The sequence below is a fragment of the Apodemus sylvaticus genome, chromosome 9 (assembly GCF_947179515.1).
Source record: "Apodemus sylvaticus chromosome 9, mApoSyl1.1, whole genome shotgun sequence".
NCBI lineage: Eukaryota > Metazoa > Chordata > Mammalia > Rodentia > Muridae > Apodemus > Apodemus sylvaticus.
In genome coordinates, this window is record NC_067480.1 from 16,648,379 (window position 1) to 16,676,377 (window position 27,999).

The 27,999-nt window shown below is 37.2% G+C and overlaps 1 protein-coding gene across 1 annotated transcript; it reads left to right on the top strand.

Annotated features, from left to right (window-relative positions):
* The first annotated feature begins 371 nt into the window (after positions 1–371).
* LOC127692778 (solute carrier organic anion transporter family member 6C1-like) lies at positions 372–27,983 on the top strand. Its single transcript, XM_052193375.1, has 5 exons — positions 372–386; positions 2,450–2,634; positions 17,858–17,922; positions 19,708–19,845; positions 27,910–27,983. Exons 1-5 carry the CDS (start codon positions 372–374, stop codon positions 27,981–27,983), a joined length of 477 nt encoding a protein of 158 aa, XP_052049335.1.
* The last annotated feature ends 16 nt before the right edge of the window (positions 27,984–27,999 follow it).

The window sequence follows — 27,999 nt, forward strand, 5'->3', positions numbered from 1 at the left end:
TGGCTCAGTGAAGTCTGTAAACATGATATTTTACAGATAGAGGTGAAAGAAAAAATATCTCCTGGGAATAATGGACTTCTCTGTATATTTAGAAGCTAAAAATCTCACTTGGCAATTTCCTAAACTCTCCTCTTTCCTTATAGATGAGACAAGAACCAAGCAAATATAGATATGTAAGAATCCATCTTACAGCAAAAATTTCTGCTTTGCTTTGCTCCAACCATTTATGTTATTATGGTAGAAAAGGCATTCCAGAAATTCCAGTCACAAGTGCTTTTTTTGGTTTTCTAGTCACTGCCTTTCAGGGCAGGTGGATTCCAAACAATAGGCCAGACTAAGGAGACTGACATCTAAAGAACCTCTCAGTACTAATGGATTTGGGCAAGGTAGAGAGAATTTGCATTTGAGTTGGTACCTAGTCCCATAGCTACTACCTTCCACCACAAGTTAATCTAGTTCCGCATTTAACTCTTGATTTTGCTTGCAGACAGGTTATCTCAGGTCCACCTGAATAGCAAGGGAAGTTTATGAGGAACTGGCCTTTTGTGTTACTGGCCTCACATAGGGAGTCCTTGAGAAAAACAACCTTTCTTAACTTATCCAGGTGTGATTCAGGATACAGTTTTTACTTAATACTCACAAAGACTCAATTTAGACTTAGAGAGAGGCAGTAGATTTTCTCTACTTAGAGAGAGACTTAGAGGAGGAATGAGTTAGTTAATTCTTCAAGTTGAGGGCTAGAGGCTGGAGCTGATCCAGCTGATTGATTGGGGCCTAGAGCAGCCCCAGGCTGAGGCTATGGACTAAAAAGAATTGATAGCCCAGGGCCTTGGAGGGTCTATGGTGGCCCGGGGCATGGCACAGAGAAAAATGCAATGGGCAAACTAGGCAAAAGTACTCTTGAAAGACAGGGCCAGGCAGCTTCCCAAGCTCTACAATGCAGCCATTTTCACCAGGAGGATAGGCACGAGAACACCAGGAGGCTAGAGACGAGAACCATCCTTCTTCAGCTCCCAGGCTGGCACAACATTGAGACCAAGATGAAGAAGCAGTTTAGCCACATGAGCCCTGGACTTTGGGTAAACACCCTGTATTGCCCGAGGAAGCCTATCTAGCCTTTTACAGATGTATATGATGCTTAATTTGAAATGTTAACTTGATTGGACTATGAGAGATACCAAAAAAATACATTCAGATTTCAAACCACCTCTGTAGTCATACCAGTTTGTAATTCCTGCCGGACCTGTGTCTTCCTGGACCAAAGAATCCTGGCTATCCTGCAGCAGACCTATGGTCTGTAACATGGAGAATCTCAGTGACTGTTCATTTCCACTAGGGATTAGAGGGCTTATAGGTCTTGTGTTTGTATGTGTATGTGTGCTTGTGTATATGCATGCTCGTGGTCATGTGTGGTTTTGTGTGGTTATGTGTGTGTGTTTCTCCCCGGTGCTTGGATTACAATTTCTTCTCAATGCCCTTTTAAAATTTGATCTCTGATAAAATGTTTCTGCTCAGTAAAAATCAATTTTGTTCATGATTATACACAAAACAAAGTTTTAACATAATTATACAATCTTTCATAGTCAGATTAATGTCCATATGCCAAATCTCAGATAAAATGTAATTCATTAATAAAATGAGCAATTTTATTATTTTTAATTGCCTTTAATATATTGATATCCAATAATAATGAAACTTACATAACTATTATTTCTAAAATTTGTATACCTCTGCCTTATTTACAATTGTGTACCCACAAACACCTACATGTAACTCAATGGCAAGTAAGATATCAGATTTTTCAACTAATTTTCAATTTATAAATAATGTAGAACAGATTTAGCATGAGACTATTCATTAAAAGCAGGCATTTTAAGCTCAATGTGATGGCATATGCCTTATTACCAGTACTTTGCTTGCAGAGTCAGACAGACATCTGTGAGATCCAGACTATGTAGTAAAATCTTCTTAAAGTAATACTAAGAACAAAGAAATAGACTTCTCCATTAAGAGCACACCAAAATGGCTATCCAATACCAAATGGTCATCCCCCAAACTGTACAGATAAGGAATATTATACAGACTGTACAAGTTGCATTTATATATACATACATGTGTATATATACATATATGTATGTATACACACACACATATATATATATATATACATATATATATGTATATATATTTGTGTGTATTTAACAATATAAATCAGAGAAAGAGGCTCATAATTTAAAGTAAGGACATAAGAAAAACTTTGAGAAGAAAAAAAGGAAGGGGAAAGTAGATTAATGTATTTTAATATCACCAAATAAAAAGTATAAAAGCAATAGGAAACAAAACTATGGGAAATGTCTCTTAAATATTAATTTATTTTTATTGTCATAATAATAAAGCTACTCTGTGTTGGCTGTTTCTGAAATACTATTTTTATTCTCAGTATTAACAGACATTCTACAATTGTTCTTGCATTAAAGAAGGATTAACAACTGCTGATACTGAAGGTCAATATATTGATGCTGTTTCTGGAACATGTGATACCAGATGCCTTACATTACCTTTTTTTGCCTTTTACTTTTCTGCCACCATTTTTTTCTATTTCTTCAGTATACCTGTCTTCTTAATTATCATGCAGTAAGTATGTAATTTTTATAATTATTGAGAATTTAGCACATAAGAATAATTCATTTAGAACTACTTCAAATTATTACAGGGAATTGTTTCCTGTGATTTATTGTAGTAAATATAGATAGAAAATATTTATATTGTTAAAATTTATGTATATATATATATAATTTTTCCTTTTACTTATTTTACTTAGTTATTTTTCTGTAACATGTAGAGACGTTACATTTATTCTCACTTTAATTTAAAAATGCAACCTGTTTTGGAATTGAATATATTGCTCTTTAGCTGTATAGCAAATGTAGGTATCTATGCACCAGAAACAACTTTAAAAGAAACCTGACATTTACCTTGTAGAATATACATGAGAAATCCATAATCAAGAAATTTTTAAATTGTCACCATAGATGTGAGTGTAAATTTGCCTTATTAGTATGTGTACTTAACTATAATTCTATATTAACAGCTGAGTCATGAGAAAGCATAAGTGTCAATAACAAAGGACCACAGCACTTTTACAGTATAAATTTAATAAAATGATCTTACATTTGTCATTCATATGTTTGTCTAGAATATGTTGAGCCCAACTAACCCTCATTTTTAATCTAGATACACAATAAAAGAGCATTATTCTAATGTAAATCAGTCAATTGGTTAATAAGTATATCTGTGGCCTAACCAGTAAAGACTGATGAACAAGAAGAAAAAATATAGCTTACTTCTGACATTTTCTCAGTTTGAAGTGAACATAGAGACAGAAATTATGGAATATCCTAGCCAATATATAGTTTGATGAAAATAAACTGAGGGAAAATAAGAAGGAACTGGAGGGGACAGAAAATAGGGGAGGATTTGATCATAACACATAATGTGCATAATTAATTTCTCTTCAAAAGATGAGGAAAATTGGAGAGATACATGCTTTGTTTTTTTTTCCCCCCTCTATGTTGCTATAGCTCAAGTATTTGATTTTGTATAGTTTTTGGTGGATAGGGTCTTGCTGTACAACCCAAGCTGGCCTCAAACATGTGACCCTTCTGTCCCAGCCTGTCCAGGGCTTGGGTTGCAGTCAGATGTGCATCTTAATAGACTAGTTTGAAGATAGTAGAGAGGATAAAATTAAAGGGGGAAAATGGAGAAAAAAGAAAGTGAGTGTGAAATATTGACTTGTAGAGATAATTTAGTAAGTATTTGGTGGTTTAAAGAATATTTGTTTGTGTTAAAAGGGTGAGAGTTATAACCTTGTTGATCATATGGAGACATCTAGAATCATATTAAGGCTTCTAGTCTGGGCAACTAAAAAAACAGTTCTATTAATTAAAATATAAAGTTCAAAGAGGAGAAATGGAAAAGAACTCATACTTGAGTTGATAAAATGTCTCAATGAGTTAAGACACTTGCTATCAAATCTGAGAACCTGAGTTCAATCCCTTAGAACTTACATAGGAAAATGCCATGTCTTGAAAGGTTTCCTCTGACCTCAGCAGTACACAGTCTCTCTTTCCCTCCTTCTCCTTCTCCCTCTCCATGTCACTTTCCTTACCCATCTCACTCACAAAATATACACACATATAAATTATTAGTAAATAATGTGACTTCATTAAAGTAGAAATTAAATATTTAATAAATATTCACAACAACGAGAATTGTATTCTTGCAATGTGATTTTGAGGCTTCTCATTTTTACTGATTACTAAAATGAATAAAACATAGTAGGCCTTCACACACACACGCACACACACACATTTTGTAAATTATGAGATGACAAATTTAAAATTACATCTGTACAAATAAGTTATACTGGAATTTCAGCTCCTATGTTCAACAAAAATGTTTCTAAGAAACGACAAACAAATATGGCCTAACTGTGTTGATCTCAACACTGAGTACTGAAGCTGGAACATTGAGAGTTTGAAGCCAGTCTGGATTGTTCAGTGGTTTCGTTGAAAAGAAAAGAAGGAGAAGAAGAAGAAATGTGATGAACACCTCAATATTTACAGATGTCATGAATTTTGTGCATATAATTCTGATCAGTGTATAAGGTTCCTACTTTTATATGAATGTTTTGGGATCAGCGCTGAGTATAAGCAGACAAATCTGAGTCTCTCTGGAACTGATGTCACAGAAGATAAGGAGAATGCCCCGGATGTCTTTGATAAAACAATTATCACAATATTATGAAAATAAGTGTTCAGTGAGTGAACATATAATCTTTGAAAGCATGACATTTCAAGTAATCTCAGAATCCTATGAATGGCAGCAGAGTTCATTTGAAGTAGGAGAATTTCAGAAGACGGTGTATCATCACACACAGGAATTAACTTTGGTTTTCCACATCAATAGAGACAATTTCTTTTGGCTTTGAAGCCTGAAAGTGGTTCAAATGACTTATCAAATGATTTTAGACACAAATTTTAGATATAAAACAAAAGTCACTTGTAAGTAGTAGGTTTATAAATAAGAGGCATGTATTGCACTTTGCTGAGATCTCACTGAGTATATAAATGATTTATTTTCAGGTCCTAGGAAAGCAAGAGTAACTCAAAACGAGTAGAAAGAAGTGAAGGCTCAACTGTACTTCTGTTTGGAGAGTACTTACTCAATATTCACAAACCCTTGGGCTTGCTGTCCAGCATTACATGACATAGAGATTGTTGGTATATTTCTCTAATCGCAACATTTACAAGGTTGCTGCTGGAGGATCAAGAGTTCAAGGTCAGACTTGGAAATGAAGGAACTTTGTTGCCATGCTAGGAAACCTGAGACTGCCTATAAAAATAACTAACTAATAACTAACTAGCTAACTAACTAACTAACTAAACAAACAAACAAATGAATGAATAGAACAGATGGTGAGTGCCTCATATACTCAGAAGCCATTGGTTTGTGCAATTGGCATATATAATAAAAAGGAAAGCCACTGAAGGGGCTGGCAGTGTGTCCCTATAAACAGTCCACTTGAGAGATGGAAAGGTGGATATTTGTGAGCTCAAAGCTAACCTGTTCTACACAATGGTTTTTTGGTCAGCAAGACTACATACTGAGATAAGTTCCTATACCAATAATAGTATTTAATAAATTTAAAAAAGGAAGAAATTTTAAATAGGAATATATTGTCAACTACAATCAATGAACATAATTTTCAAACCATGATGAGCAGGAAAATTCAGAGACATGTAGTTTTAATTAATCACATAAATTCTGGAAGCATAAAAGGTAATTAGGGTGGTAGCTTTAACAGATTTTTGAGAAGGGTGGAAGGGAGAATGGAGAAGTAAGGGAGGCCAGGTGTACATATACACATGAAGGTTTGTGTGCTATGTTTTGTCTAGTTTAGCTCCCCTAAGTATATATTCATTTTACATTTAAAATTCTGAAACAAGGGACATGAATTATGAAACTATTAATCATAAATAGTAATGTTGAATTTAATAAATTAGGTATTTTGTATAATGTTTAAAGTTTTTATAGAAGGAAATAAATAGTGAAGAGATATCAAAAGATGCTGAGATTATTTTTCTTAATTAGTTTTATTTTTCCAACCCCATTCATCCCCTTGACCTGGTGTCTCAAGTCTCTTGAAGGTTAGGCACTCCTCCCACTGAGTCCAGAGGAGGCAGTATTCTGCTTTAGAAGTGTAGAGGGCCTTAGACCAGCTCATTTATGCTGCCTTCTTGATGGCTCAGTGTCGGAGAGATCTCAGGGGACCTGGTTAGTTGAGGCTACTGATTTTCCTATGAGCTTACCCTCCTCCTCAGCTTCTTCCAGCCTTTCCCTAATTCAATGACAGGCCTCACCAGCTTCTTTCCTTTGGTTGGGTGTAAATATCTTCATCTGACTCTTTCAGCTGCTTGGTAGGCCTTTCAAACGGCAATAATGATAGGCCCCTGTTGGCAAGCACACCATAGCATCAGTAATAGTGTCAGGCCTTGGGGCCGTCCCCTGAGCTGACTCTTAATTACGGGCTGTCACTGGACCTCCTCTTCCTCAGGTTCTTCTCCATTTTTGTTCCTGCAGTTTGTTGAGACAGGAGCAATTTTAGGTCAAAGTTTTTGACTGTGGGATGGCATCCCCCTCCCTCACTTTATGCCCTCTGGAGGTGGATGCCACATGTTCCCTCATCCCACTGTTGTCATTTCATTTAAGGTATTTCCCTTTGAGTCTTGAGAGGCTCTCAACTCCCAGGTCTCTGGTACATTCTAGAGGGTACACCTCCCACGTTGTTTATTTCATTTTGCTGGCCCTCAGGGCTTCTTCCTATCTGTTCCCCTTGCCCCCCTCCCCCCCACATACCTGATTTTGTTCCCCTCTTCCCCTATCCCTCCTCTCTCCCATTCAGGTACATCCCTCTCTATGCCTGCTGTGATTGTTTTCTTCTCCCTTCCAGGTGGGACTAAAGCATCCTCACTTGGGCCTTTCTGTTTGTTTAAGTTTGTTTAAGTTTGTAAGAGTAGTATTACTGGGTCTTTAAGTAGATCTATTTACAGCTTCTGAGGAACCTCCATATTGATTTTTAGAGTGTCGATCCCACGAGCAATGGAGGAGTGCTTCATTTCTCCACATCCTTGCCAACATGTATTGTCACCTGAGTTTTTGATCTTAGTCATTCTGATTGTTGTAAGCTGGAATCTAAGAAAACTTTTGATTTGTATCCCCTTGATGACTAAGAACTTTGACCATTGCTTTAAGTGCTTCTTGGCCACTCAAGATTCCTCTGTTATAAATTCTCTGTTTAGCTCTATACACCATGTTTTAAAAATTAGGTTTTGTTTTGTTTTGTTTTGTTTTTTGGTTTATTGGAGGTTAGCTATGTGAGATCTTTATATTGGTCTTGGGCTTAATAAAGATTTGTATCCCTATCTGTAGGTTGTGTATTTATTCTATTGACAGTATCTTTTGCCTTACAGAGGCTTTTCTGTTTCATGAGGTCTCACTTATCAATGTTTGATCTTAAAGCCTGAGCCATTGGCATTCTGTTTATGAAATTTCCCCCTGTGCCAATGAGTTTGAGACTCTTTCCCAGTTTCTCTTCTATTAGATTTAGTGTACCTGGTTTTATGTTGAGGTTCTTGATCCACTTGGATTCTCCACATACTTATTCAATATAGTACTTGAAGTTCTAGCTAGAGAAATATGACACTAGATTAAGGGGCTACAAATTGGCAAAGATGTCAAAGTATCACTATTTTCAGATGATGTGATAGTGTAAGTATGTGAACCCCCAAATTCTACCAGATATCTTCTATAGCTGATAAACAAATTTAGCAAGGTAATTGGATATAGTAGCCCTCTTTATACAAATAATAAATGAGGTGAGAAAGAAAATATGGAAACAACAGCTTTCAAAATAGTCACAAATAAAATAAAATGTCCTCGAGGTAACTCTAACCAAAAATTGAAAGATTTGTATGGAAAGAACCTCAAGCCTATACTGGGGCATCAAGCTTTCTCAGGGTCAAGGGCCTCTTCTCCCTTTGCTGTCCAACAAGGCTATCCTCTGCTGCATATGCAGCTGGAGCCATGAGTCCCTCCATGTGTACTCTTTGGTAGTTAGTTTAGTCTCCAGGAACTCTGGGGGTACTGGTTGATTCATAATATTGTTTGTCTTATGTCCTGACAGCTCCTTCAGCTCCTTGGGTCGTTTCTCTAGCTTCTCCATTGGGGATCTTGTGCTCAGTCCAATGGTTGGTTTGGAGCATGCTCCAGTACTCTATTTTTAGGGTACTGGCAAAGCCTCTCAGGAGACAGCTATATTAGGCCAAGACAAGAAAGTAGGAGTGGGTGGGTTGGTGAGGAGGGGGAAGGGGGGAATAGGGTAGGGTGTTTTCCGCAGGGGAAACCAGAAAGGCGATAACATTTGAAATGTAAATAAAGAAAATTAAAAAGAAAGAAAGAAAGAAAGAAAGAAAGAAAGAAAGAAAGAAAGAAAGAAAGAAAGAAAGAAAGAAAGAAAGAAAGAAAAGAAAGAAAGAAAGACAGAAAGAAAGAAAGAGAAGATTTGTCAGTGAAGGAACTCTCAGTGTCCATGAAATAAGACAGTGGAGTTTGGGTACCTAGGTGTGGCAATTACTATATCAGATACAACCAGACTGGAGTTCTTCAATACGTGGTTCAAGAAAAGCTACTGGGGCATGATAGGGGAGCCAACATTATCTATTTACAATGGACTACTAAAACCCATGTCATGGAGTAGAAAGCAACTTGAGGAACCAAAGACATCATTTCACAGGAGTTGTAATAAAAATAAAGTTCATCAAGAGAATATGCATGAAGTATAACAAGTTAAATGCAAAAGCCAATCTTGGAGACTAAAGAGATATTTTATAGCTGTGCCAGGCAGATATGAACATTCTGTTTAACACAATCCCAGGGAATGCGGGATGAGACAAGAATAGTGAGAAGCAACCACATCCCCCTCCAACATTGTTGAGATAGCTCTGGTAAAGTGCAGCTTTACAAAGATCTGTGTGACATGAGAGTGAAGAGGGAAATGATAGAATTTCCAGTTTTGACTCAATGGCAAAGGAAAATTCTCTATAAGTTGGCAAAAAATTAAAAGTAAAAAGATACAATATTTTTCCAATTGCACATATTTGATGTATGACATGCCTCTAGATCCTTATCAATCCAGTGCTGGACAGACAGACTGAGGATCTTGTTCCCCCCTCTCCCCTCCCCATCCCCGTGCCCCACATGCAGTTCTCTGTATTTGGGTATATTTTCTGATAATCACTGGTGCTTAGGATAAAAGGCGCTGTAAACTGTGGGAGAAACAGAAGAAGATTTAAACAGAAAATTGTTGTAAATTTTAACCAAATGCCTCTCAGGAGACACTTCATATATTTCATAGTTATCTAAATATAAAAATGTTATACCAAAAACAAAAAAAGAAGAACCTCAAGCCTCTCAAGAAAGAAATTGAGAGAAAAAAATGAAGTGATAGGTGGCAGCAGAGGCAGCGGCAGTGCAGCAGTGGCTGGTCCAGCTGAAGGGCCATCAGCAGTGGAACCAAGGCGACACAGGGTCCAGTTAGCACCTACGCCCATGACCACTGACCTTCGCTGACCAGCCGGGCAGCAAGCAGCTGCTGTTTTGCGGCGCCTTTCGCTGCACGGAAGCCACTTCAGAACTCAGCCTTCCGCCAGTCAGGAGAGGCTCATCTCCATCTTGGTTTCGGACTCCAGAGATCGGACAGACTGAGGCACACAAACATAATCCGAGGCCAACACCGCAGGGGTCTGAGCCCGACGGGCGTTGGCCAGCACCCAGGCCCTGGGCTGTTCGGGGGGCCATTGGGGAGCCAACACAGTGAGGAGGTTTTTTGCCCGGGCCTGTGCGCGCACCGCCATTTTGCCTACAAGACCCAGAGTGCTCGGGAGGGCAGAGACGGCTAACAAGCATAGCCTGAGGCTAACAAAGCGGGGGTCTGGGCCCCAACAGGCCCTGGACTGACCCCAAGAACTGGGCGGCTTGGTGGGCCATCTGTGTGTCAACCCGCCCAGGAGGTTGTTAGCACAGCAGACTCTCCCGGCGCTTTTGGGGAGCGCGAGCACGCACCCCCGCCATCCTGGTCACCTGGCAGACCCAATTAACAGTCATAGCCCTAGGAGAACTTTGCTCGGACCTTGGCCTCCCAGGCTTTTGCCTGGACTCAGGGCCTGGGTGGCCAGGCTAACCTTGTGTGCGCCAGCCCGGTTGGGGGATCGGCTGCCCAGCAGAGTGATCAGAACACAGGGGAGGTCATGGCAGCATACACCTTCGGCGCTCCCTGGGGGTTCACACTGGCTCCATCTGGTCCACAGACACAATCTGGGGCAAGGCCTCAGGCGGGAGCCCTCAGCTCAAATCTCTCTGCTTCCGGATCCAGATCAGCCTGGGCGGCTGCCCCACATCCCCAGGTCCTGCAAGAGGCTAGAGGGGCTTCCAGGCGGCCAGCTGGGAGAAGTCAGTGTGCTCCGGTGAATCCAGCGGGCCCCAGCTGAAGCCTTCAGGTGCCTGCTTCGGGATCTGAACAGCCTGGGCAGCAGCACCCTGTCTACAGGCAGTGCAGGAGGTAAGCTGTGCACCAGAGGCCAACTGGGAAGGGGCAGCTTGCTCTGGTGAGTCCAGCACTGACAAGACTAACACCAGTGAGAACTAGATGGCAAAAGGCAAACGCAGGAACGTCACTAACAGAAATCAAGGCAATATGGCAACATCTGAACCCAATTCTCCTCTACCAACATGTCCTGGATAGCCCATCACACCAGTAAAACAAGGTTTGGATTTAAAATCATTGGTCATGATGCTGGTACAGGAACACATGAAGGACATACTTAAAGAAATTCAGGAGAAAATGGATCAAAAGTTAGAAGCCCTTGCAAGAGAAACACAAAAATCATTGAAAGAAATCCAGGAGAATACAAAAGCCAACAATGAGGAAACCCAAAAAACACTTAGAGAAATACAGGAGAACTTTGGTCAACAGGCTGAGGTCATGAAAGAGGAAACACAAAAATCTCTTAAAGAATTACAGGAAAGCACAAACAAGCAAGTGAAGGAGCTAAGCAAAGCCATCCAGGATCTAAAATCAGAAGTAGAAACAACTAAGAAAACTCAAAGGGAGACAACATTGGAGATAGAAAGCCTTGGGAAGAAATCAGAGGACAGAGATGCAAATAACAACAACAGAATACAAGAGATAGAAGAAAGAACCTCAGATGCTGAAGATTCCATAGAAACCATGGACTCAACAGTTAAAGAAAATGCAAAATGCAAAAAGCTTGTAACCCAAAATATCCAGGAAATCCAGGACAAAATGAGAAGACCAAACCTAAGGATTATAGGCATAGATGAGAGTGAAGATTTACAACTTAAAGGGCCAGCAAATATCTTCAATAAAATTATGGAAGAAAACTTCCCTAACCTAAAGAGAGAGATGCTCATGAATATACAAGAAGCCTACAGGACTCCAAACAGACTGGACCAGAACAGAAATACTTCCCGTCACATAATAATCAGAACACCAAATGTTCTAAACAAAGAAAGAATATTAAAGGCAGTAAGAGAAAAAGGCCAAGTAACATATAAAGGAAGACCTATCAGAATCACAGCAGACTTTTCACCTGAGACTATGAAGGCTAGAAGGTCCTGGGCAGATCTCATGCAGACTCTAAGAGAACACAAATGCCAACCAAAACTACTATATCCAGCAAAACTCTCAATCACCATAGATGGAGAAATTAAGATACTTCATGACAAAACCAAGTTTACCCAATATCTATCCACAAACCCAGCCCTACAAAGGATAATAGGAGGAAAGCACCAATACAAGGAGGGAAACTTCACCCTGGAAAAAGCAAGATAATAACTTTTCATCAAACACAAAAGAAGTTAAGTATTCAAATTTAAAAAATAACATCAAAAATGATAGGAAGTAACAATCACTATTCCTTAATATCTCTTAACATCAATGGACTTAATGCCCCAATAAAAAGACAAAGACTAACTGACTGGATACGTAAACAGGACCCTACATTTTGCTGCTTACAGGAAACACACCTCAGGGTCAAACACAAACACTACCTTAGAGTAAAAGGCTGGAAGACAATTTTACAAGCAAATGGTCTCAGGAAACAAGCTGGAGTAGCCATTTTAATATCAGATAAAATTGACTTTCAACCCAAAGTCATCAAAAGAGATTCTGAGGGGCACTTCTTGCTGGTCAAAGGAAAAATACAACAAGAAGAACTCTCAATCCTGAACATCTATGCTCCAAATGCAAGGGCACCCTCTTTCGTAAAAGAAACTTTATTAAAACTCAAAGCACACATTGCACCTAACACAATAATTGTGGGTGACTTCAACACTGCACTTTCCTCAATGGACCGATCAGGAAAACAGAAACTAAACAGGGACAAAATGAAACTAATTGAAGCTTTGGACCAATTAGATTTAACAGATATATATAGAACATTCTATCCTAAAACAAAAGAATATACCTTTTTCTCAGCACCTCATGGCACCTTCTCCAAAATCGACCATATAAACGGTCACAAGACAGACCTCAACAAATATAAGAAGATCGACCTAATCCCATGCCTCCTATCAGATCACTATGGAGTAAAAGTGGTCTTCAATAGCAACAAAAACAACAGAAAACCCACATACACATGGAAACTGAACAATATTCTACTCAATGATACCTTGGTCAAGGAAGAAATAAAGAAAAAAATTAAAGACTTTTTAGAACACAATGAAAATGAAAACACAACATACCCAAATCTATGGGACACAATGAAAGCAGTGCGAAGAGGAAAACTCATAGCCCTGAGTGCCTCCAAAAAGAAAATGGAGAGAGCATACATTACCAGCTTAATGACACACCTGAAAGCCCTGGAACAAAAAGAAGCTATTTCACCCAGGAGGGGTAGAAGGCAGGAAATCATCAAACTCAGGGCCGAAATCAATCAAGTAGAAACAAAGAGAACCATACAAAAAATCAACAAAACCAGGAGCTGGTTCTTTGAGAAAATCAACAAGATAGATAAACCCTTAGCCAGACTGACCAAAGGGCACAGAGAAAGTATCCAAATTAACAAACTTAGAAATGAAAAGGGAGATATAACATCGGAAAATGAGGAAATCCAAAAAATCATCAGATCCTACTACAAGAGACTGTACTCAACACAACTGGATAATCTGGAGGAAATGGACAATTTCCTTGACAGATACCAAATACCAAAATTAAATCAGGACCAACTAGACCATCTAAACAATCCCATAATGCCTAAAGAAATAGAAGGAGTCATAGAAAGTCTTCCAAACAAAAAAAGCACAGGACCAGATGTTTTCAGTGCAGAATTCTATCAGACCTTCAAAGAAGAGTTAACACAAATACTCTTCAAACTATTCCACAAAAGAGAAACAGAAGGAACACTACCCAATTCTTTCTACGAAGCCACAATTACACGATACCAAAGCCACACAAAGATCCAACAAAGAAAGCGAACTTCAGACCAATTTCCCTTATGAACATCGATGCAAAAATACTCAATAAAATTCTTGCCAACCGAATCCAAGACACATCAAAACGGTCATCCACCATGATCAAGTAGGCTTTATCCCGGGAATGCAGGGTTGGTTCAATATACGGAAATCCATCAATACAATCCACTACATAAACAAACTCAAAGAACAAAACCACATGGTCATTTCATTGGATGCTGAAAAAGCATTTGACAAAATTCAGCATCCTTTCATGCTTAAAGTATTGGAGAGAACAGGAATTCAAGGCCCATACCTAAACATAGTAAAAGCAATATACAGCAAACCGGTAGCCAGCATCAAACTAAATGGAGAGAAACTTGAAGCAATCCCACTGAAATCAGGGACCAGACAAGGCTGCCCCCTTTCTCCTTATCTTTTCAATATTGTACTTGAGGTACTAGCTCAGGCAATTCGACAACATAAGGAGGTCAAAGGGATACAAATTGGAAAGGAAAAAGTCAAACTATCATTGATAGTCTACCTAAGTGACCCAAAAAACTCCACTAGAGAGCTCCTACAGCTGGTAAACAACTTCAGCAAAGTGGCAGGTTATAAAATCAACACAAGCAAATCAGTGGCCTTCCTTTACTCAAAGGATAAGCAGGCTGAGAAAGAAATTAGGGAAATGACCCCCTTCACAATAGCCACAAACAGTATAAAGTATCTTGGGGTGACTCTTACCAAACACGAGAAAGATCTGTATGACAAGAACTTCAAGACTCTGAAGAAGGAAATGGAAGAAGACCTCAAAAAATGGGAAAACCTCCCATGCTCATGGATCGGTAGAATCAATATAGCTAAAATGGCCATTTTGCCAAAAGCACTATACAGATTCAATGCAATACCCATCAAAATCCCAACTCAATTCTTCACAGAGTTAGAAAGAACAATTATCAAATTCATCTGGAACAATAAAATACCCAGGATAGCTAAAACTATTCTCAGCAACAAAAGAAAATCTGGGGGAATCAGTATCCCTGACCTCAAGCAATACTACAGAGCAATAGTGTTAAAAACTGCATGGTATTGGTACAGTGACAGGCAGGAGCATCAGTGGAACAGGATTGAAGATCCAGAAATGAACCCACACACCTATGGCCAGTTGATCCTCGACAAAGAGGCTAAAAACATCCAATGGAAAAAAGATAGCCTTTTCAACAAATGGTGCTGGTTCAACTGGAGGTCAGCATGCAGAAGAATGTGAATTGATCCATCCTTGTCTCCTTGTACTAAGCTCAAATCCAAATGGATCAAGGACCTCCACATAAAGCCAGACACTCTGAAGCTAATAGAAAAGAAACTGGGGAAGACCCTTGAGGACATCGGTACAGGGAGAAAGTTTCTGAACAGAACACCCATAGCATATGCTCTAAGAGCAAGAATTGACAAATGGGACCTCATAAAATTACAAAGTTTCAGTAAGGCAAAGGACACCATCAAGAAGACAAATCGGCAACCAACAAATTGGAAAAAGATCTTCACCAACCCTACATCAGATAGAGGGCTAATATCCAATATATATAAAGAACTCAAGAAGTTAGACTCCAGAAAACCGAACAACCCTATTAAAAATGGGGTACAGAGTTAAACAAGGAATTCTCACCTGAAGAACTTCGGATGGAGGAGAAGCATCTTAAAAAATGCTCAACTTCATTAGTCATTAGGGAAATGCAAATCAAAACAACCCTGAGATTTCATCTTACACCAGTCAGAATGGCTAAGATTAAAAATTCAGGAGACAGCAGGTGTTGGAGAGGGTGTGCAGAAAGAGGAACACTCCTCCACTGCTGGTGGGGTTGCAAATTGGTACAACCACTCTGGAAATCAGTCTGGCGTTTCCTCCGAAAACTGGGCACCTCACTTCCAGAAGATCCTGCTATACCACTCCTGGGCATATACCCAGAGAATTCCCCACCATGTAATAAGGATACATGCTCTACTATGTTCATAGCAGCCCTATTTATAATTGCCAGATGCTGGAAAGAACTCAGGTATCCCTCAACAGAAGAGTGGATGCAAAAAATGTGGTATATCTGCACAATGGAGTACTATTCAGCCATTAGAAACAATGAATTCATGAAATTCTTAGGCAAATGGATGGAGCTACAGAACATCATACTAAGTGAGGTAACCCAGACTCAAAAGGTGAGTCATGGTATGCACTCACTAATAAGTGGATATTAACCTAGAAAACTGGAATACCCAAAACATAATCCACACATCAAATGAGGTACAAGAAGAAAGGAGGAGTGGCCCCTGATTCTGGAAACTCAGTGAAGTAGTATTCGGCAAAACCAGAACGGGGAAGTGGGAAGGGGTGGGTGGGAGGACAGAGGAAGAGAAGGGGGCTTACGGGACTTTTGGGGAGTGGGGGGCTAGAAAAGGGGAAATCATTTGAAATGTAAATAAATTATATCAAATAAAAAAATTTAAAAAAAAAAGAAATTGAAGACCTCAGAAAATGTTGAGATCTCCTAAGCTTATGTATTGGTAGGATAAATGTATTATGTATTGGTAGGATAAATTGGTAGGATAAATAGCAAAAATGGCTCTCCTACCTAAAGCAATCTACAGATTCAGTGCAATCCCCATCAAAATTCCAACATAATTCTTCACAGACATGGAAAAAGCAATTCTCAGTTTCATATGGAAAAACAGAAAATTCAGGAAAGGGAAAACAATTCTGAACTATAAAAGAACTTCTGGAAGAATCATCATCCCTGACCTCAAACTATACTACAAAGCAATAATGATAAGACCTGCATGGTATCAGTACACACACACCGAGGTCAATCAATGGATTAGAATGGAAGATCCTGAAACAAACTCACATTCTTATGCACACTTTGTCTTTGACAAAGAAGACAAAAATATACAACGGATCTTCAATAAATGGTAGTTATCTAACTGGCAGCCTATATGTAGAAAAATCAAAACTGATCCATATTTGTCACCTTGTACAATTCACAAAATGCCAATTTAAAATACAGATATACATTATTTTTCTCTAAAATGCTTGATTTAATTAATAAGAAATACAGTGGAAGAGTGGAAGTTAGAGATCTGAAAAAGCTAAGCACACCAAAAGAAAATGTACAAAGTCAACTAATCTGGGTCCATGGGGGCTTCAGAGACTGAAACAGTAAACCATAGATGATGTAGAGGCTGCTACATTTATAGCAGATGTGAAGCTCTTGGTCATTTTGTGTATCTCCTAATAAGTGGAGCCAAGTCTCTGACTAGGGTCCATGCCACTTGTTCACCTCTCTATATCCAGACAGCCTATATAAATGTATATAATAAATTTTAGATTTTTCTTTTCATCATTTCTTTCAAACAAGCTTTTTCTACCTTTAATGATGCCTTTTGGTGTATGGCTTGATAATTTAGACTGGTTTGCCTCATTGGGGGGGTGAGTGTCTCCTCTTTTAAATGATGCAAAGTTATTCTTTTTATTTCTTTTAATTTGGGGTTGTGAATACAATAATGGTACCACATGAAAGAGGGGAAACTCAGAAATTTGGATGATTCAAGTAAAATTGTATAAAGTAGCAACCAAATGTAGGATGAGTGTAAGCAACACCATTCCGTCAATGTGGTATGCAGCCACCATGATCTACAGGGAATGTGAGTGAGAGAAGAACTCTTGTAAGGAAAACAAACTTCTATGGAACTCACTCATACCAAGTAACCATGGGGAGAATCCTGATGGTAAAGTGTGGACTTAAGCTGTCTTGTTCATTCAAAGAACCATTTAGTTAGAACCCAAAGGCCAGAATGTTAAGTGTAGATTTACTGATACAGTTTATGGAGTGTAGAATCCACCAGAAACAGCAACCTAGGAAAATGCAGAGTTAACTTAACAATGCTGAAATGGAATCTAAGCAATACCACACCTGGCAGATGGAGGAAAGTAAATGGGAGAGCTAGACAGAGCTGAATTGTTTCAGGAAAAGGTGGCTCAGGCAGATTTAATTCATATAGTTCTGTCCCATGGAAACAGTTACAGGGTTTCAGTTTTTAGTCATCATGTTAAATAATGCAGAAATGGATAGATATACTCTGTGTCCACAGACAAAATTGAACTTTTATCAACCAGCTAAATATTTGTAGTATAAATTAAGTATAACATATACATTTAAAACCATAGACATAAACCTAGGATGTGTCACTCACAGGTAATATCATTGCTATTTGTTTTCAGAAGTGCATCAACCAGTTGGAATTCAATGAGCATGGGTGTGACATTTATAATATGGAGATTCACTGGTATGTGTTTACAGCTATATTCAAACTTGTTCTTATGGATATTTAAATTTTCATGTATATTTAAACTTCAGGATATATAATAATGTAAATTAATATGAAAATGAATATGAGATTTCTCTGAAATATGTAAGAGCTAAGTAAATACAGAGAGAAATTAGGTAAATAAAAGTCATCCAATTAAACGAAATAGGCATCAATTGTATTGTGTTAAGAGCCTTGCATATGGGGCTGAAGTATCATCATCATGCACACAAATCACACTGATAGATTATAGAAAGCATCCACATATTCAAAGTAATATTATATTTTTTGTTGTATGCTTGTGGATTCCCATAAAAATATGTTCCATGAAATACTTTCCCTAATCATAGTTTTTGGCCACATTTATAGTAGTACTCATAAATCTCCTCCTGCAGAGTAGTTCTCCAGTTCAATGAAAGATGGGTTGGTTGTCATATAAACAGTATTGCCACTATTGCACCATGGGCACTACCTGCATGAAAGCGTTGTGCTGTCGTTGGGTCAGGCCATGAATAATACCCTACTTTTCTCCATCAGACTGCATAGCTCGCTCACTCTCTGAGTGCTAGTCAGCAGAGAGTTTTCAGGGTTGTTTTCTCTGTATCTTATAACCAAAGTGTGTGGTGTCTTCAGTAATCTGGTCTTATTATCTAGATATGGTGGTACTATTACCAATGATCTTAGACTGTATTGTTTCAAGTGTCTTTACAGCCTCCCTGACCAATAACCAAAAGATAAAAAAGTTGTATTTGACCCTGAGATTTTTCACTTAATATTATTGTCTTTATAGAGAGTATTATTTACAAATGTGGGATACATCCGTTCAAACTTTGAAATAATTCTTACCACATGAACCTCTTATACCATTCCTGGGCATATAACCAAAGGAATTGATATCTTATTACATAGAGATACAAACATATTCATGCTCATTGATTTTATATTGCATTATAGCTAGGACTAGAGGCAACTTAGATGGTTAACAGCTAATAAATGAACCCTGATAATGCATACATATGCATTATAACTTTACTTGCCAGTAATAAAAATGTGACATTGAGAAACTTACAAGAAAATGGATATGACCAAAGGAATTATATTGAGTGAGGTTACTCATGTCCAACGACATCATTCGAAATGTACATTTTCATACGTGGATCCTAGCTTCTGATCATTTGTAGGTTTAAGCCAAAGTACATGTTGAAACTAGAAATGGCCCAATGCTTGATAGGAAGAATTTGGGGAGGATGGATGGCAGAATATAGGTGAGATGAAAGCAGAGAGGGAGAATATAAAGGACAGAGGGTTTTGGGCAAGTAGTGAAATAACAGAGCAGCAAAAGACAGGTCAGGGAAGCCTTAGAGAAAATGAAGTCTTCATGAAGAAGTTACATGGGCAACAATGATCTTGCAGTGTGAGTAAAAGTATATAAACAAAAAGGATAAAACTCATGTAATATGAAACCATGGATGGAGATTTGTGATGCTGTGGTTTTAAAATAATGGGAAAAAGAGGAAGGGAGGAGAAATAGAGGCTGGTTCTATCAAAACTAAGAATGATAGAAAATTTATGAAATATCGCTAGCTTTTAAGCTAAATTAAAATAAAATATATGAATAGAAAATGTGTTTTAAATTAATCGATATCAAGACTTTGAACCCGTGTGTGTGTGTGTGTGTGTGTGTGTGTGTGTGTGTGTTTTGAGAATAAATTATTTGTATCCTGTTTTTTTATGAAGTACTTCTAATCATTGAGTATTTTATAGAAGGTGTCCCTGGACCACTATTTTTTGCAACAACAATAGATTTTACATGCAATTTCTGGAACATTAATAAATGTGGAGACGAAGTACCGTGTTGGATCTATAATGAGGGAAATTTGGTCTACACATTTAAGACAATATGTAAGTGGTGTGAATTGTATAAACTTAAATAAAGTTGATTTTAGAATTTTCATCTGCTTATACCAAGGTAATAACTATAAATAAGTACTTGGTAATTAAAGCCTTACATGTAGCAAATAATTTATAAACTTGTATTACATAATGCATGTAAATGCTTATAGTTTTCTGTTAAATGAATTCTAGATTTCTGTGTTATACTTTAAGAAAAGAGTGATAAATAGTATAATTTCAATGTGTTGTCTATTTTGTTTATGTATGCAGCCAATTTAAATTTTCCTGTTGAGTTTTTAAATGTAACAGATTTAAATATTAGATAAATTTGAAAATTTAAAATCTATAACAGCTTTTTGATGATTTGAATAGGTATCACTCCCACATATACCCATGTACCTATGGTCCATAGGGAGTGACACTGCTAGGAGGTATGGCCTTTGGAAGTAGGGATAGATCTTTTAGAGAAAGTATGTTACTATGGAGTCAAGCTTAAGGTCTCCTAGGCTCAATGTATATGTCCAGTGTGACATTCAGTCACCAGATGTCTGTCAATCAAGATGTAGAACTCTCAATTTCTTTTCCATCATCATGTCTGCCTACACTCCAGCATACTTCCCACCATCACAGTAATAGACTAAGCCTCTGATAGTGTAAGCCAATCCTAGTTAAATTTTTTATTTTGTAAGAGTTATTGTGGTGTCCAGTAACATCCTAAGATAGAAGTTGGTACCAGGCAATGGAATATTTCTATGAACATGATTTGATTTGGAGGGATGTGGATTTTAGCTTATGTGTTAGGAAAGCAGTAGAATGCATTTTAACTTGGAATAATGGGTCATACTAATAAGAACATAGAAGACAGTGGTGCTGATGTTGATTTGAACTGTGGGTGCTGAGTTCAAGAAGTTTCAGAGGAGAAGGATTTTAGTATATTGTCTAGAGATCATTCTTGTGATATTAGGGTACAGAATGTGGCTGCTCTTACCCTGTCTGAAGAGTCTTCCTAGGGTAAAAGTGAAAACATTTAGATTAATTTCATTGGCAAACACAATCTCAAACAGCCTAGGGTAGATTGTACTCTGGTTCACTTTTATGAAGAACAGTTTGATGAAAAAGGAACAAGGAAAAATACAAAATGTATGTTTCATGGAGAAAATGGACACCAGGAAATACAAAGGAGCTAAAAGACATGTTCAAGAAGATAAACATATTAAAGACATTGGATGAAGTAAAGGGATTTGTGACATGGCAAGATCCCACCAAGGTAATTTTCCATCTTGTAAAAATGAATTAAAGAACAGCTTAAGTCTAGGTTTGGAGGTACATGCCTTTAATCCCAGCACTCAGGGGAAAAGGCATTAAGATATCTGAGTTCATGATCAGCCTAGTCTACAGATGGAGTTCCAGGACATTTGAGATTAGGAAATGAATGAAACCATCAAGGACAGAAAGTTGGTGAAGATAGAATTGGATGATGGGTCCATGTTACAGCTCCAGCCAACCACAGAACTTGGCATCTTTGGACATGTGGCTCTGTCTTTAGAAGCAAGAATAAAAGAAAGAGGTTATGAAATCTTCCTCTGTGGCTAAGGAAAATTGCTAACACAAGGACTGTGTCAAGGGTGTCCCTGCATGGAGATCTAGGTAGGCCATTGTGTGCAGCTATGAAGTTGAAGCTTGAATTGCCTTGGAGACCCCAAAATTTCGGAGATGCCAAAGCCATAGGATCCCTGCCAAATAGCAAAACACAGGGAATGAAATCAGCCCAACAGAGAGATGTGTGTTGTGATCAATAAAGCTGAAAGATAGAGATTTGAATTGCACTTTGATATCAGATACAGAGATGAAGAGTTCAAAATTTGTCAAGGTGGGATTTTGTTCATTTGTTTGTTTGTGTTTTGCCTTGTTTCATCCAGTATTTTCTGACTGTTGCTACTTTGTTTCCAACCCAATTCCTCGGTAAAAGAAAGCTCAACTCAATCAGTTAACAAAACAGGCTACAAGCCTAATTGGGTAGATCTCCACTACTCTATTTCCATCTATATTATCCCATATCTGACCATGCTCCTTTCCCTAATTTTGATACAGTAATATATATCTTGTTCTAAGTTGGGAATATGTGATCAGCCTTTTGATTTTCATGTTACAATGGATCACTATTAAGAGATAGCATGCATCTCAGGAGACACTTGGGTTTTTGGTTTTTAAACACTATTGAGACTGTGATAGACTATAGGGACTTAAGAAATTTGACAAGGCATATTTTTCATTATGATACAATTACAAACCTATTTTGGCCAGGGATTGAAATGTAGTAGTAGGGTCCCCATAGACCCATGTGTTTGAATTCTTGACCAATAGGAAGTGACACTATTAAGATGTGTGGTGCTGTTGGGGTAATTGTGGCCTTGCTGTGTATCACTGCAGAGGTGGGTTTTGAGGTCTTCTATGCCCAGTACAGCATAGAGTTTCCTTCTTCTGTCTGTGGATCAAGATGTACAGTACTCAGCTCCATCTCCACCACCATTTCTGCCTGCATGCTGCCATTCTTCCCACCATGATAATCATTGACTAATATTCTAAAAATATAAGATAGCCCAAATTAAATATTTTCCATTAGAAGAGTTGCCATGTTCATAGTTTCTCTCTACAAAAATAAAATCTAAACTATGGCAAGTTGTAAATAATATCATCAAAATCCTATTATCTCTATGAAGACAAAACTTGAAAGTTCCATCATTTTTGGTAAGACAAGATGTATATTATGCCATATTAACTTATTGAAAATTCATCAAATATATGAGAGGGTTGATGTCCAGGTATTGTTGAGAAGTATCACTGAATGCTTCTTCTAAATAAAATACAAATGAACAAAAGAGCTTCAAGAAAAAATAATGGATCAAACTGACAAATATCTGCTAAGAAGAAAGTAAAAGAGAATTATGCTAATACAGATATTTTATCTAAAAGTTCAAGAATGATGGATTCCACACAAGCTGAATATTCACATTTGATAAAATATATGTGCATAAAAGATGAATAGTGAATGTGATTTAATTCAATTGATATCAGCAATTGAATAGAAAGTAATCTTGTATGTACGCATGTTTGTGTTAATGGGTACAGTTATTCTTAGTGCACTTTGGACTCTACAGGGATATGTCTACTATATAGCAAAGAGAATGTAAATAGAAAAGAGTGTATGAAAAAGAACTTAAATTCAGCAGAAATAAAAAATAATCAGAAAATAAGAAGAAATTAGAAATATGAAGCTAACAATACAGGAGCTGAGGTGATAAATTATAATTTCAATGGCTGGCTCACACATGCACAAAAAAGATCTGGTATATCAGAAGGCAAGTCATTTCAAATTGTCCAGGCAAGGAAACACAAAGCAAAGAGAATATGAGATAGTGAACAAAAGCTATATATGTTATTTACCAGCATCTTGAAATTTCACAAAGAATGTTCAGTAATCTCACTAACTGATAAATGGATAATGACTATATGACATGATATGCCAGATACTATTCTTATCCAAAAAAGAAAAAAGTCTCTTTTGAAAATATGGATAAATCTTATAGAAATTATGTGTATTGCTGTTACATTTACAATTATTCTAAAAATTAGTTGAATGTTGGTATTCTATAATAAAGTTTATATAGTCCATAGGCTGGGAGTTTCAAATTCCAAAGAGGATTACAATTCTGAAAGAACATTTTTGCTGCATCAGATCATAATCCTCAACATAATGTCTGGAAATTGTCTCTCATAGAACTAGGATATTGTGAGACAGGAAGCTAGAAAATCCAGAGATTAGGCTTATTGTTACCATAAGAAGAAATCAAGGTCAATGATTTGTAAAATCCATATCTGTAGTGTTCTCTGAGTCTCCCACTCTGCCCTACTGTCATGAGACCATAATGCTAAAATACTAGCAAGTGATCATCCTAAAATGGTGTGCTTTGGATTTTTATATAATCTGTGACAGGTCAGCCCTCATTAAGTATGGCTGTGAGGGACTAATTTTAGTAAAGATTCCTGCTATTAATATCCCTTTCCTCTTATTATTAAACATATATAATAATCATTAGGTAATGGTACACCCCTTTGTAGCAGATCTCTGCAGATCCATGGAGATGCACTGTCTTATAGTGGTGCTATGAAAACAAATAGATGACTTAAGTTTTAATGATGATCCTATAAGAGTTCCTAAAATTATATCTGTGATTATTAAGCTCTTTTATAGTAGGACTGCTATTAGGTCGTTTTCTGATAGTCAAAACTGCAATGAGAACTCTGCCAGTCTCCCAAGTGTCACCAGTTAATTGCTCTTAGATGGCAACCATACTTTCTCCTACTCAGAGGACATTCCAAGAGGTTGTAAAACAATTAACCAAATGTCATAAAAAGGGAACTAGGATTTATTATAGCTGCTAGGACAGAAAATAAAATATTGACTGGGTTTATCTATATAAAAATTCTCTAATAACTTAGTTATGGTTTTACATTTTCAATGAACTTGTGAAAGACAAGTGATAGATGTTTAGCAAGATAATTACTCCTAATGGATATGCATGTAAACATTCTCTTTTGTAATCTTCTATTTCAATTTATGACTTGATATTTTGTGTGAACTTGTGATGAACTTTGTAACATGTGATCATGTATTCTGAAAGATGTTTAAGGGCTGAGGACAAACAGAAGAGTCAGACCAGAAGAATTTTAGATGAGAGGAACAGAGGTGAGAAAAATAGATCTGAGAGAAAAACTAAATTGAGTTTTAGTCAGAAGAGAACAAGATTAGAAGGCGAATGGAAAGTGGAATAACTTAGAAACTATAGGTAACATAAATAACTAAGAGAACAATGTGTAGGAAGAGGGAAAGAGGAAAAAAGAAGACATTGCAAAGTGTAGGAGCAGGCAGGCTTCTCCTTACCATGGGGCAGAAAAGTTCCCATAGTAAGGATAAGATATCTTAGTCTTATTAAAAGAAACAAAGCTTTTCTCTTACAAATAGGGATTTAATTCAGTTAGCATTTAAAGAGTGGAAGCTTTATCTTTCTCGATGCAATAAATATTGGAGTTCATTTTTCATTCAGAATGAGTGAGTTCTTTCTGCACTGGTGCTTTGGTCTTTTGCTCCATATGTGTATGTAAGTATGGATGTGTATGTATATATGTAATTGTGGGAATGTATGCATGTGTGTGTGTGTGTGTGTGTGTAGGTGTGTAAGTGTGAGAATGCATACAAGCTGGGCCCAACTGAATTTGTTTGGAAATATGTAAATGAAAACTGTATTTTTGAAGCTCTGTATGAACTTATGTGACATTATGCACATTCAGTTTTGTAAATTTTTCTTTCTGCAAGTGTTTGTCTCTTCTCTTGGTTCAATAGAAGCTTATTGCTTCTAACTTCTTCCTAGCCTGACAAGAGGCATCTGGACAATAGGGAAAAGGCTCTAGCAACTAATTCTTTACTTAATCTCCTACTGTTTTAGAATGAGGTACTAAGTACCTGAGACTGCAGTCTCTGACTTCAAGGAATACAGAAGGCAGGTCAGCCACATTAGCATAGTAACTTAGACTTAATAAACTTTTTATTATACAGCAACCATAAATTTTCTGTAAGACAAAGTCTTACCCTAGTATTTGTAAGACAAAGTCTTACTCCGCTTACACTCTTCCCTCCTCCACTGCCTCAAGAAGAACCTACAAGAAAGAAGAAACACCTTCCAGCTGGGGCTGTCTTTCAGCACCTACCTCTTTAAGACTCATCATCAGTGTATAAATATAATATAGTCAAGCTTCCAATGCCTAATATCCAATCTGTAGCAATCCATCCATGGCTTTCAAGATCTATGACCCTCTCCTAATATAAAATATAATAATCCCATCCTCATAGTGCCAAGGACCCTGCAGCATCCCTGCAAAGATTAAACCCACAGGTTTAACTGAGTGAAAACACTTTCAAATATGAGCTGCTGTTTTAGAATTTTACATGTCAACAAATTAGGAGTGTGATGAGCACAGGATAAACATCAGTAGTCCAAAGGAAGATGTCAGGAAGGAATGCTGAAACCAGAATAAAGACTAAAAACCAGCACAGAAGACATAGATTCCTCAAGCTCCAAACATGCTGGGTGGCCCCTAAGCAACATTTGATCTCTGATGTTAATAAACTTTAGGACCCAGAGTTTTTTATTTTGCTATGACTTTGCAAAGTATCTATAACCTTATCTGATGCAATAGAATATTTTTTTACTGCTCTGCTTGTCTATTGTCTCTTAAGCAGGTCCACTTCCAAAGCTCAACTTCTCATAGCCCCATTAAGTCTATACTCTATAGGCTCAAATCTTGTAGCACATGTCGATCTGGTCTTTGGGACTTCTTGTGAGAATTGGTTGAAGATGCAAGGACCCCACAGCACTTGCATTTTGCTTTCTTAGACATCTAGGACCATTTAGAAAGATCTGCTGTCAATGTGAGTTGTGAACTGAAGACTGAGCCATGGCTATTTCTGTGGTACTCACTTGGCAGCAAGGAGAGGAAATTCCATGAGCAGCAAGTCCATTTCTGGTGCCAAGAGCATCTTTAAAGAGTTTTGGAATGTCCTGTAGGCCTTTCTTCTTCATTGTTCTGATCTTCAACTGTCCACTCTTGGAGAGTCACACTAATTTCATTAGTGAGTGCTTACTGGGCTACACTTACATTTTGTTCTTCCAAACCTGGATTAGCTCTTTCCTGACCACACTATAAAAATTCCTTGTCTTAACTAATCTAAAATTCTAAATAAAACCAGCCAGTACTGCCTACTGCATATCATTACTGTTTGGTTGTTTGAATATTGCCCTCTCAATATTAAGCACATCTGTTGGTATTTCTTTGAACTTTGTTTTGTGCAATCAGTCCAGGCCAGTCTTTGTAAGACTACAGTAGAATGCTGCATTCTCTCACAGATCCTTCTTGGGTCAAAGTGTGGTTTTCCACCTGTTGCTCTCATCTGCTGTGGAAAATGTACTCCATGTCACTGTCATGAAGTTCTCCCTTCCTTTGGATGTTAATTCCTTATTTCTTTAGTTATTAAACAAGGAAAATTTAGTGTATTGTCTGGTTATGTTCCACTGTGGTCAGATACAATTTTTACTAGCGCACCACTCTTCTTGGAAGAGTTACCAAGTTTATGTTTAAGAATTTCTCATTCTTTTCTAACTTTCTGCTTCCAAATGTTCATTACAGTCATTCACTCCTTATAATTCATGGTAATATTGCTTTTCTATCACAGATAACTATGTCTTTGAGATGCATTCCTTAAAAAAATGGTAATACTGCTTTTCTATCACGGATAACTATGTCTTTGAGATGCATTTCCATTTGTGAATTCCATAATCCCCAATTGGAAAGTCTTATTGTTTCTGATTGTTAAAGTCACTGTATTAGATAACTGGTATAGATTTGCTACAATATTTGGAGTCTAGCAGGTTGTTTCACTTGTAAAGTTTAATTATTTTTATGTAATATTTGTAATTTTAAGAAATTTAAGATCAATTTTTGAGTTCTAGACTAGCCTGGTCCACGGAGTGAATTCTAAGACAGCTAGAGCTTACACAGAGAAATCCTGTCCCAAAAAACCAAAATAAATAAATAAATAAATAAATAAATAAATAAATAAATAAATAGTTTTTGAGACAAAAATTAAATGCATAAAACAATTATTAGTATTTATGTGTATAAAGTGATAAACATCTCAAACAATTAAGGTATATAAAAGTTAAAGCCAGTTTAAGTTTTTAATCATGCTTCAATTTTGAAAATAAAATTTATGTACTTGCAAATTAACATAGTTTATGAATTCATGAAACATTACTTTTTGGAAGCTATCTGATAAGTATGAAAACCGGTAAGCATTTCAAAATAAGTAACTTTACCTAAGATTAGAATATTATTTTGTAAATGGGAAATTAATACCTTCAGAAGTAAACTATATGTTTTATTTTGGGTAAGTGGCTTTTTTTCATTTAAAAACTCATGCTAAATATGATATAGCTACCCTTCTTTTTGTTATTTCAGGGATCTTTCTGCAAGTATTCTCAGGCTTGTTCTGTCCTTATGTGGTTCACAGACATGATTATGTGGTGAAATAAAAGACTAAGAGTTTGG

What these genes read in the sequence shown, in the direction of transcription:
- LOC127692778 (XM_052193375.1), top strand. An exon ending in GTCTTCTTAATTATCATGCA is followed by an intron (nt 2,635 to 17,857) that starts GTAAGTATGTAA and finishes ATTTGTTTTCAG; the next exon opens with AAGTGCATCAACCAGTTGGA. An exon ending in CTACACATTTAAGACAATAT is followed by an intron (nt 19,846 to 27,909) that starts GTAAGTGGTGTG and finishes TTGTTATTTCAG; the next exon opens with GGATCTTTCTGCAAGTATTC.